At 42.1% G+C, this 12,972-nt stretch overlaps 1 protein-coding gene across 1 annotated transcript in view; it reads left to right on the plus strand.

The window, feature by feature from the left end:
- The window catches only part of ITGB7 (integrin subunit beta 7), a 176,017-nt gene that overhangs the window by 150,618 nt on the left and 12,427 nt on the right, over positions 1–12,972 (plus strand). The window contains exon 14 of the mRNA XM_069758775.1: positions 9,359–9,576. Coding sequence (XP_069614876.1) covers positions 9,359–9,576 — 218 coding nt within the window. The remainder of the gene's footprint in view (positions 1–9,358; positions 9,577–12,972) is intronic.

The raw sequence follows: 12,972 nt of genomic DNA on the forward strand, positions 1-12,972 counted from the left end.
TAATGCTAGTACATCAATGTTAAAGTCCCTGACAACGCCTTTACATATTACTAGGTATTTACGGTCTACAAAGGTTATGCAGAATTAGGAAAACTTAGCTCCTTCCTCAAGAAACAGCACCATGACTGGTATAGCCACACAGTTCTAGGAAACAGGACTGATACCAGATCCCTCCTGCTGACAGGTGTGGCACTGTTTCTAACTGAAAACATTCATGTGTGTTTCTAATTCTGTACAATTCTATTTGAATGATATTTCATAATTTTTAGATACAGTGGGGGAAAAAAAGTAATTAGTCAGCCACCAATTGTGCAAGTTCTCCCACTTAAAAAGATGAGAGAGGCCTGTAATTACACTCATCAGGAGGGCGTTAAACTAGAAGAAGAGGGGACGGGAAGAAAAACATTAGACTCGAACAAAGACGACCCAGGAAAACATACTCAGAAGGGAGGTAAGAACATTTCTAAAACAATCCACAGTGAGGAGATTGGAACAAAACAAAATCCTCTAAACTGCATGCTCGCAAACGCCAGAAGCCTGACAAACAAGATGGAAGAACTAGAAGCAGAAATATCTACAGGTAACTTTGACATAGTGGGAATAACCGAGACATGGTTAGATGAAAGCTATGACTGGGCAGTTAACTTACAGGGTTACAGTCTGTTTAGAAAGGATCGTAAAAATCGGAGAGGAGGAGGGGTTTGTCTCTATGTAAAGTCTTGTCTAAAGTCCACTTTAAGGGAGGATATTAGCGAAGGGAATGAGGATGTCGAGTCCATATGGGTTGAAATTCATGGAGGGAAAAATGGTAACAAAATTCTCATTGGGGTCTGTTACAAACCCCCAAATATAACAGAAAGCATGGAAAGTCTACTTCTAAAGCAGATAGATGAAGCTGCAACCCATAATGAGGTCCTGGTTATGGGGGACTTTAACTACCCGGATATTAACTGGGAAACAGAAACCTGTGAAACCCATAAAGGCAACAGGTTTCTGCTAATAACCAAGAAAAATTATCTTTCACAATTGGTGCAGAATCCAACCAGAGGAGCAGCACTTTTAGACCTAATACTATCTAATAGACCTGACAGAATAACAAATCTGCAGGTGGTTGGGCATTTAGGAAATAGCGACCACAATATTGTACAGTTTCACCTGTCTTTCACTAGGGGGACTTGTCAGGGAGTCACAAAAACATTGAACTTTAGGAAGGCAAAGTTTGACCAGCTTAGAGATGCCCTTAATCTGGTAGACTGGGACAATATCCTCAGAAATGAGAATACAGATAATAAATGGGAAATGTTTAAGAACATCCTAAATAGGCAGTGTAAGCGGTTTATACCTTGTGGGAATAAAAGGACTAGAAATAGGAAAAACCCAATGTGGCTAAACAAAGAAGTAAGACAGGCAATTAACAGTAAAAAGAAAGCATTTGCACTACTAAAGCAGGATGGCACCATTGAAGCTCTAAAAAACTATAGGGAGAAAAATACTTTATCTAAAAAACTAATTAAAGCTGCCAAAAAGGAAACAGAGAAGCACATTGCTAAGGAGAGTAAAACTAATCCCAAACTGTTCTTCAACTATATCAATAGTAAAAGAATAAAAACTGAAAATGTAGGCCCCTTAAAAAATAGTGAGGAAAGAATGGTTGTAGATGACGAGGAAAAAGCTAACATATTAAACACCTTCTTCTCCACGGTATTCACGGTGGAAAATGAAATGCTAGGTGAAATCCCAAGAAACAATGAAAACCCTATATTAAGGGTCAACAATCTAACCCAAGAAGAGGTGCGAAACCGGCTAAATAAGATTAAAATAGATAAATCTCCGGGTCCGGATGGCATACACCCACGAGTACTAAGAGAACTAAGTAATGTAATAGATAAACCATTATTTCTTATTTTTAGGGACTCTATAGCGACGGGGTCTGTTCCGCAGGATTGGCGCGTAGCAAATGTGGTGCCAATATTCAAAAAGGGCTCTAAAAGTGAACCTGGAAATTATAGGCCAGTAAGTCTAACCTCTATTGTTGGTAAAATATTTGAAGGGTTTCTGAGGGATGTTATTCTGGATTATCTCAATGAGAATAACTGTTTAACTCCATATCAGCATGGGTTTATGAGAAATCGCTCCTGTCAAACCAATCTAATCAGTTTTTATGAAGAGGTAAGCTATAGGCTGGACCACGGTGAGTCATTGGACGTGGTATATCTCGATTTTTCCAAAGCGTTTGATACCGTGCCGCACAAGAGGTTGGTACACAAAATGAGAATGCTTGGTCTGGGGGAAAATGTGTGTAAATGGGTTAGTAACTGGCTTAGTGATAGAAAGCAGAGGGTGGTTATAAATGGTATAGTCTCTAACTGGGTTGCTGTGACCAGTGGGGTACCGCAGGGGTCAGTATTGGGACCTGTTCTCTTCAACATATTCATTAATGATCTGGTAGAAGGTTTACACAGTAAAATATCGATATTTGCAGATGATACAAAACTATGTAAAGCAGTTAATACAAGAGAAGATAGTATTCTGCTACAGATGGATCTGGATAAGTTGGAAACTTGGGCTGAAAGGTGGCAGATGAGGTTTAACAATGATAAATGTAAGGTTATACACATGGGAAGATGGAATCAATATCACCATTACACACTGAACGGGAAACCACTGGGTAAATCTGACAGGGAGAAGGACTTGGGGATCCTAGTTAATGATAAACTTACCTGGAGCAGCCAGTGCCAGGCAGCAGCTGCCAAGGCAAACAGGATCATGGGGTGCATTAAAAGAGGTCTGGATACACATGATGAGAGCATTATACTGCCTCTGTACAAATCCCTAGTTAGACCGCACATGGAGTACTGTGTCCAGTTTTGGGCACCGGTGCTCAGGAAGGATATAATGGAACTAGAGAGAGTACAAAGGAGGGCAACAAAATTAATAAAGGGGATGGGAGAACTACAATACCCAGATAGATTAGCGAAATTAGGATTATTTAGTCTAGAAAAAAGACGACTGAGGGGCGATCTAATAACCATGTATAAGTATATAAGAGGACAATACAAATATCTCGCTGAGGATCTGTTTATACCAAGGAAGGTGACGGGCACAAGGGGGCATTCTTTGCGTCTGGAGGAGAGAAGGTTTTTCCACCAACATAGAAGAGGATTCTTTACTGTTAGGGCAGTGAGAATCTGGAATTGCTTGCCTGAGGAGGTGGTGATGGCGAACTCAGTCGAGGGGTTCAAGAGAGGCCTGGATGTCTTCCTGGAGCAGAACAATATTGTATCATACAATTATTAGGTTCTGTAGAAGGACGTAGATCTGGGGATTTATTATGATGGAATATAGGCTGAACTGGATGGACAAATGTCTTTTTTCGGCCTTACTAACTATGTTACTATGTTACTATGTAAGGAAGGTGACGGGCACAAGGGGGCATTCTTTGCGTCTGGAGGAGAGAAGGTTTTTCCACCAACATAGAAGAGGATTCTTTACTGTTAGAGCAGTGAGAATCTGGAATTGCTTGCCTGAGGAGTTGGTGATGGTGAACTCAGTCGAGGGGTTCAAGAGAGGCCTGGATGTCTTCCTGGAGCAGAACAATATTGTATCATACAATTAGGTTCTGTAGAAGGACGTAGATCTGGGGATTTATTATGATGGAATATAGGCTGAACTGGATGGACAAATGTCTTTTTTCGGCCTTACTAACTATGTTACTATGTTACTATGTTACTATGATATCATATGTAGACCACAACTATGAGAGTCAAAATGAGAAAACAAATCCAGAAAATCACCTTGTCTGATTTGGCAAGATTTATTTTGCAAATTATGGTGGAAAATAAGTATTCGGTCATCAACAAAAGTTCATCTCAATATTTTGTTATATATTCTTTGTTGGCAATGACAGAGGTCAAACATTTTCTGTAAGTCTTCACAAGGTTGGCACACATTGCTGGTGGTATGTTGGTCCATTCCTCCATGCAGATCTCTTCTAGAGCAATGATGTTTTTGGACTGTCGCTGGGCAACATAGACTTTCAAATCCCTCCAAAGGTTTTCTATGGGGTTGAGATCTGAAGACTGGTTACGCCACTCCAGGACCTTCACATGCTTCTTACGAAGCCACTCCTTCGCTGCCATGGCAGTGTGCTTGAGATTATTATTCTAAAAGAGCCATCCATGTTTCATCTTCAATGCCCTTGCTGATGGAAGGAGGTTTGCACTCAAAATCTCACGATACATGGCCCTATTCATTCTTTCATGTACACAGATCAGTCGTCCTGGTCCCTTTGCAGAGAAACAGTCCCAAAGCATGATGTTACCACCCCCATGCTTCACAGTAGATATGGTGTTCTTTGGATGCAACTAAGTATTCTGTCTACTCCAAACACGAGTTTTGTTTCTACCAAACAGTTCCAGTTTGGTTTCATAAGAACATATGACATTCTCCCAATATTCTTCTGGATAATCCAAATGCTCTCTAGCAAACTTCAGACGGGTCCGGACATGTACTGGCTTAAAGGGACTCTGTCTCCTGAATTTGGAGGGAACAATTTTCAGCCATAGGGGCGGGGTTTTCGGGTGTTTGATTCACCCTTTCCTTACCCGCTGGCTGCAATACTGGATTGAAGTTCATTCTCTGTCCTCCATAGTACACGCCTGCGCAAGGCGCAAGATTGCCTTGTGCAGGCATGTACTACGGAGGACAGAGAATGAACTTCAATCCAATATTGCAGCCAGCATGCAGCCAGCGGGTAAGGAAAGGGTGAATCAAACACCCGAAAACCCCGCCCATATGGCTGAAAATTGTTCCCTCCAAATTCAGGTGACAGAGTCCCTTTAAGCAGGGGGACACATCTGGCACTGCAGGATCTGAGTCCCTGGTGATGTAGTGTGTTACTGATGGTAGCCTTTGTTACCGTGGTCTCAGCTCTATGCAGGCCATTCACTAGGTTCCCCAGCGTGGTTCTGGGATTTTCGCTCACCATTCTTGTGACCATTTTGATGCCACGGGGTGACATCTGGCATGGAGCCCAAGATCGAGGGAGATTATCAGTGGTCTTGTATGTCTTCCATTTTCTTACTATTGCTCCCACAGTTGATTTCATCACACCCAGCTGCTTGCCTATTGCAGATTCAGTCTTCCCAGCCTGGTGCAGGGCTACAATTTTGTATCTAGTGTCCTTGGACAGCTCTTTGGTCTTCACCAAAAGTGGAGTTTGGAGTGCGACTGTTTGAGGTTGTGGACAGGTGTCTTTTATACTGATAACAAGTTCAAATGTAATGACCAGGCTGAACGTTCCCTGCTATCCACCCTCACACGGTGTCCGCAGCCGAAGGAATTATGACACACACTGGTCTTGGAGATAACAGTTGCTTTTACTTCAGCAGGAACGGGATTTATAATTTGGAGCAAATAAGGAACAGTCTCTCATGGATAGTCCACGGCAATTACAGTTCACACTTAGATGCCGAGATGTGATTGGGGTCTGGAGCTGAGCACTGGACAGTGTCTTTTGATAGCTTACAGAAGGAGGTAGACGCAGCAATTAGAGGTTACAGACCTGTACTCGGGGTTAGCTCCACAGTGTGTCACGGCACGTGAATGTAAAAACTGAGGTGATTCCAGTCAGAAAGACTTTAGAATGATGTCTGTAGAGGTTTTAGAGGGAACCCAGCTCTTAGGCCTGCAGATTTTGTAGTGTAAACAGCCTTCATGAGTGTTCTGCTCTCCCTGAAGGCATCCCTCAGTCTAAAGAACATTCTAGACTTGCCTGGAAAACAGCTCCTCCTTTTGACCATGTGACTAGGAGCTGGCCAATAGACACCGGATTCACATCTCAGATCCTTACAAAACAATAATTATGAGTCATTGTACACTTTCACCATTAAATGACGTCAGAACACAGCAAATGAGAAAAGCATTGCATCTGAAATGGAGGTGACTAGAAATGGAGAATTAGGGTATGTTCACACGATCAGGTTTTTTCGCGTTTTTTTCCGCTATAAAACCGCATTAGAAACCGCAGACATATGCATCCTATCATTTAGAATGCATTCTGCAATTTTTGTGCACATGATGCGTTTTTCCGCGAAAAAAACGCATCGCGGTAAATAAAGCAGCATGTTCATTCATTTTGTGGATTTTCTGCGTTTTTCCCGCTATTCTACATATTTGGGAAAAAACGCGTCAAAAACACATCAAAAACGCGAAAAAAACACATGCGGATTTCTGGCAGAAATGTCCGATTTTTGTCAAGAAAATTTCTGCAAGAAATCCTGACGTGTGCACATACCCTTACAGCTCACAAATGCAGGGAATAATGTAGAGGGGCAGTTAGAGAGTGAGCTGTAGTGTACAGAAGCTACTCACAATGCAGGATTACTTAACCCCTTTACCCCCAAGGGTGGTTTGCACGTTATGGACCGGGCCAATTTTTACAATTCTGACCACTGTCCCTTTATGAGGTTATAACTCTGGAACGCTTCAACGGATCCCGGTGATTCTGACATTGTTTTCTCGTGACATATTGTACTTCATGATAGTGGTAACATTTCTTTGATATTACCTGCGTTTATTTGTGAAAAAAACGGAAATTTGGCGAAAATTTGGAAAATTTTGCAATTTTCCAACTTTGAATTTTTATGCAATTAAATCACAGAGATATGTCACACAAAATACTTAATAAGTAACATTTCCCACATGTCTACTTTACATCAGCACAATTTTGGAACCAAATTTTTTTTTGTTAGGGAGTTATAAGGGTTAAAAGTTGACCAGCAATTTCTAATTTTTCCAACACCATTTTATTTCAGGGACCACATCTCATTTGAAGTCATTTTGAGGGGCCTATATGATAGAAAATACCCAAGTGTGACACCATTCTAAAAACTGCACCCCTCAAGGTGCTCAAAACCACATTCAAGAAGTATATTAACCCTTCAGGTGTTTCACAGGAATTTTTGGAATGTTTAAATAAAAAATAACTTTTTTTCACAAAAAAATTACTTCAGCTCCAATTTTTTTTATTTTACCAAGGGTAACAGGAGAAAATGGACCCCAAACGTTGTTGTACAATTTGTCCTGAGTACGCCGATACCCCATATGTGGAGGTAAACCACTGTTTGGGCGCATGACAGAGCTCGGAAGCGAAGGAGCGCCATTTAACTTTTCAATGCAAAATTGACTGGAACTGAGATGGGACACCATGTTGCATTTGGAGAGCCACTGATGTGCCTAAACATTGAAACCCCCCACAAGTGACACCATTTTGGAAAGTAGACCCCCTAAGGAACTTATCTAGAGGTGTGGTGAGCACTTTGACCCACCAAATGCTTCACAGAAGTTTATAATGCAGAACCGTAAAAATACAAAATCATTTTTTTTTCACAAAAATTATCTTTTCGCCCCCAATTTTTTATTTTTCCAATGGTAAGAGAAGAAATTGGACCACAAAAGTTGTTGTACAATTTGTCCTGAGTACGCTGATACCCCATATGTGGGAGTACACCACTGTTTGGGCGCATGGGAGAGCTCGGAAGGGAAGGAGCGCCGTTTGACTTTGCAAGGCAAAATTGACAGGAATTGAGATGGGACACCATGTTGCATTTGGAGAGCCACTGATGTGCCTAAACATTGAAACCCCCCACAAGTGACACCATTTTGGAAAGTAGACCCCCTAAGGAACTTATCTAGAGGTGTGGTGAGCACTTTGACCCACCAAGGGCTTCACAGAAGTTTATAATCCAGAGCCGTAAAAATAAAACAAAAATTTTTTCCCACAAAAATTATTTTTTAGCCCCCAGTTTTGTATTTTCCCGAGGGTAACAGGAGAAATTGGACCCCAAAAGCAATTGTCCAATTTGTCCTGAGTGCGCTGATACCCCATATGTGGGGGAACCACCGTTTGGTCGCATGGGAGGGCTCGGAAGGGAAGGAGCGCCATTTGGAATGCAGACTTAGATGGAATGGTCTGCAGGCGTCACATTGCGTTTGCAGAGCCCCTAATGTACCTAAACAGTAGAAACCCCCACAAGTGACCCCATATTGGAAACTAGACCCCCCGAGGAACTTATCTAGATGTGTTGTGAGAACTTTGAGCCCCCAATTGTTTCACTACAGTTTATAACGCAGAGCCGTGAAAATAAAAAATCTTTTTTTTTTTCCCACAAAAATTATTTTTTACCTCCCAGTTTTGTATTTTCCCAAGGGTAACAGGAGAAATTGGACCCCAAAAGTTGTCCAATTTGTCCTGAGTACGCCGATACCCCATATGTTGGGGTAAACTCCTGTTTGGGCACACGGCAGAGCTCGGAAGGGAAGGAGCACTGTTTTACTTTTTCAACGCAGAATTGGCTGGAATTGAGATCGGACGCCATGTTGCGTTTGGAGAGCCCCTGATGTGCCTAAACAGTGGAAACCCCCCAATTATAACTGAAACCCTAATCCAAACACACCCCTAACCCTAATCCCAATGGTAACCCTAACCACACCTCTAACCCAGACACACCCCTAACCCTAATCCCAACCCTATTCCCAACCGTAAATGTAATCCAACCCCTAACTTTAGCCCCAACCCTAACTGTAGCCTTAAAGGGAACCTGTCACCTGAATTTGGCGGGACCAGTTTTGGGTCATATGGGCGGAGTTTTCAGGTGTTTGATTCACCCTTTCCTTACCCGCCGGCTGCATGCTGGCCGAAATATTGGATTGAAGTTCATTCTCTGTCCTCCGTAGTACACGCCTGCGCAAAGCAAGATTACTAGTACAGGCGATATTCCGTCCATGTGGGCGATAATTTAGACCCACCCCACATGGACGGAATAGTACGTCCAATGACAGAAAGGGGTTAAAGGGAAGGACACACTCTCGACTGGGTCACTACACAAACAGGTGCCACAGGTGATGAGTGGAGGACAGAGGAGCTTCTTCAAGAAGAAGTTACAGGTCTGTGAGAGCCAGAAATCTTGCTTGTTTTAAGGTGACCAAATACTTTATTTTCCACCATAATTTAGAAAATAAATCTTGTCAAATCAGAAAAGGTGATTTTCTGGATTTGTTTTCTCATTTTCACTCTCATAGTTGTGGTCTACCTATGAGGTCAATTACAGGCCTCTCATCTTTTTAAGTGGGAGAACTTGCACAATTGGTGGCTGACTAAACACTATTATCCCCACTGTATATATGACAAAAAATCAGCAAAGAGGTTGCAGAATCAGAATATGATGCACATTAGAACTTTCCAACCCCCAGGTCTTGATTTTTGACTATGGTATACTTATAATGAAGGACCCCTTTACGTGAATATTGAAGTAACTACAGTTTATAGTAACATGTAATTTTCACCTCTTTCCTGCAGCACATGTGTGGAGTGTAAGGCATTCACTACCGGACCACAGAAGGAGAGCTGCAGCCTGTACTGCGCACGCGTCAATGTCACCATGATCAAGGCCTCAGAGTGGAATTGGAAGGATAAGGATGGCTTGTGCCAAGAGAAAGGGGAAGGCGGCTCAGTCATTACATTCCACATCACAGAAGATGGAGATTTAGTTCATATTATTGTGAAGGAAAAGCAAGGTGACGATGTGAAAAGCTCATAAGGGTCTACAGGGAACTTCAGCCACATCCACCACGTGTGGTACCAAAGCAGGAAAAGCTGGCTAATGAAAATCTATGGACTCAGCCGCCGATTCATTAAAGGGGTTATTCAGGACTTAGGGTTTGTTTCCTATTGAGCTAAGAACTTACATGCAGGTCTAACTACCTGCATGTTCTGCATTTCTCCTGGGTCAGGGAGTGATTTTCCTGCTCTTCTGACTTCACGTCAACCGAGCAGCTATTTCACTTCCAGTCTGCTTTGTTGACAGGGTGTCACTGACGACGGCATGCTGATTGTCATCCCACAGTTAGGCAGGATGGAGCCGGCTGTCAGTCTGTTGACATGACGTCACTGGAAACAGAAGAGTCGCCGGCAGGACCAATCTGTGACCGCTGTGAATCAGAACTGATACTGGCCTCTAGGTTCTTAGCTCAGAACTAGAACAAAAAAATATTGAATCGGATAACCCCTTAAAGACTGGCATTTCGTATGTCATTCTTAACGATGGGTGTGAAAGAATAAGTTGCACCAAATTTGAGAAGATGTGCATGCCGCTCAATGAATTTGAAATCTTTTGAGTGGCGTGTGCCTCGCTAGATGTTCCTCAAGACAAAGACTGGACTAACATTTGTGTAGTAAAAGTTTCCTGCACAATTGATTAATTTGACAGGCGGGCACAACCCTGTCTCATCTCCTTCCTAGCTCACCCACCATGGCATGTAAATGACAATAGTCAGCTCAGTGTTACATAAAGATTTTGCAACTTTTGAAAGTGTTTTACGGCAGTTTTCTGAAGTAAACACTTTGATGAATCGGGGCCAAAGTGTGAGAATTACTTTCTGGGCTGTGAATGCCACAGTTACTATGCCTTTATTGAAGCCCATTAATGTTATCCACAACAAAAAACCCTTTTATGGCCATTATGGAGTTTGATGCGCTCAAAAATGTCCTCACCCACAAAAATAAACTATAATAGCCCCACACCTCTCAGTATGATACCTCCACAAAGTATCATTGCTCCCCCAAAGTATGATGGCGCATAAGTATATTGTTTCCACAGCCCCCTGCACAGTACATTGCCCTTCAATATGATGCTCCTAGAGCCCCTTAGTCAGTATGATGGCCCCCCAATACCAGTCCCCTACTTAGTATGATGGCCCCTGTTGCCAGTTCTCCACTCAGTATGATATATTTGTATAGAAAAATATTAAAGCAGCATTAAAATATATAAATGTAGGCTGCCAGGCCTCCAAGACATGAACTCAAAATAGTCTTTACCGTATAAAAAAGAAAGGGCAGCAGAACTCCAATAAATTATTCTGTGCAAAAGTGGTCTTTTTATTATCGCACGTGACAACATTTTGGTCTTATAACAGAACCTCCTCAAGCTTAAGAAAGGCTCTATAAAAGATTTAAACATTGCCAAATGGGCTAATACACAGACCACTTTTTGCACAGAATAATCTATTGGAGTGCTGCTGCCATTTTTATAAATACAGGTGCTTCTCACAAAATTAGAATATCATCAAAAACGTAATTTATTTCAGTTCTTCAATACAAAAAGTGAAACTCATATTATAGTCATTACTGAGTGATCTATTTCAACTGTTTATTTCTGTTAATGTTGATGGTTATGGCTTACAGCCAATGAAAACCCAAAGGTTGTTATCTCAGTAAATTAGAATAACTAAAAACCACTTGCAAAGGCTCCTAAGCGATTAAAGGGACTCTGTCACCTGAATTTGGCGGGACTGGTTTTGGGTCATATGGGCGGAGTTTTTGGGTGTTTGATTCACCCTTTCCTTACCCGCTGGCTGCATGCTGGCTGCAATATTGGATTGAAGTTCATTCTCTGTCCTCCGTAGTACATGCCTGCGCAAAGCAATCTTGCCTTGTGCAGGCGTGTACTATGGAGGACAGAGAATGAACTTCAATCCAATATTGCAGCCAGCATGCAGCCAGCGGGTAAGGAAAGGGTGAATCAAACACCCAAAAACTCCGCCCATATGACCCAAAACCAGTCCCGCCAAATTCAGGTGACAGGTTCCCTTTAAAAAGATCGTTTGGTCTGCTTCAGTAGGCTCCACAATCATGGGGAAGACTGCTGACTTGAAAGATGTCCAGAAGGCAGTCACTGACACACTCAACAAGGAGGGTAAGCCACAAAAGGTCATTGCTAAAGAAGCTGGCTGTTCACAGTGCTATATCCAAGCATATTAATGGAAAGTTGAGTGGAAGGAAAAGCGTGGTAGGAAAAGGTGCACAAGCAACCGCGATAACCCAGCCTTGAAATGATTGTTAAAAAAAGGCCATTCAAAAATTAGGGGGAGATTCACAAGGCGTGGACTGCTGCTGGAGTCTTTGCTTCAAGAGCCACCACACACAGACGTATCCAGGACATGGGCTACAAGTGTCGCATTCAGTGTCAAGCCAGTCGTGACCAATAGACAACGCCAGAAGCATCTTACCTGAGCCAAGTAGAAAAAGAACTGGACTGTTGCTCAGTGGTCCATGGTGTTGTTTTCAGATGAAAGTAAATTTTGCATTTCATTTAGAAATCGAGGTCCCAGAATCTGGAGGAAGAGTGGAGAGACCACAATCCAAGCTTCTTGATGTCTAGTGTGAAGTTTCCACAATCAGTGATGGTTTGGGGAGCCATGTCATCTGCTGGTGTAGGTCCACTGTGTTTTATCAAGACCAAAGTCATCACAGCCGTCTACCAGGAAATTTTAGAGCACTTCATACTTCCCTCTGCCGACAAGCTTTTTGGAGATGGAAATTTAATTCTCCAGCAGGACTTGGCACCTGTCCACACTGCCAAAAGTACCAATACCTGGTTTAAAAACAACAGTATCACTGTGCTGCTTGATTTGCCAGCAAACTCACCTGACCTTAACCCCATAGAGAATGTATGGGGTATTGTCAAGAGGAACATGACACCAGATCCAACAATACAGACGAGCTGACGGCTGCTATTAAAGCAACCTGGGCTTCCATAACACCTCAGCAGTGCCACAGGCTGATCACGTCCATGCCACGCCACATTGATGTAGTAATTGATGCAAAAGAATCCCAAACCAAGAACTTATTGCATTTACTGATTATACATTTCAGTAGGCCAACATTTTGGATTTTAAAATCATTTTTCAAGCTGGTGTTATAAAGTATTCTAATTTACTGAGATTGAGATAATGACTTTTGAGATTTCATTGGCTGTAAGCCATAGTCATCAACAGAAATAAACACTTGAAATAGATCATTCTGTTTGTAATGACTCTATATAATATATGAGTTTCACATTTTGTGTTGAAAAAGTGAAATAAATTAACGTTTTGCTAATATTCTAATTTTGTGAGAGCACCTGCATATACACG

The sequence above is a fragment of the Ranitomeya imitator genome, chromosome 3 (genome assembly GCF_032444005.1).
Source record: "Ranitomeya imitator isolate aRanImi1 chromosome 3, aRanImi1.pri, whole genome shotgun sequence".
NCBI classification, from domain to species: domain Eukaryota; kingdom Metazoa; phylum Chordata; class Amphibia; order Anura; family Dendrobatidae; genus Ranitomeya; species Ranitomeya imitator.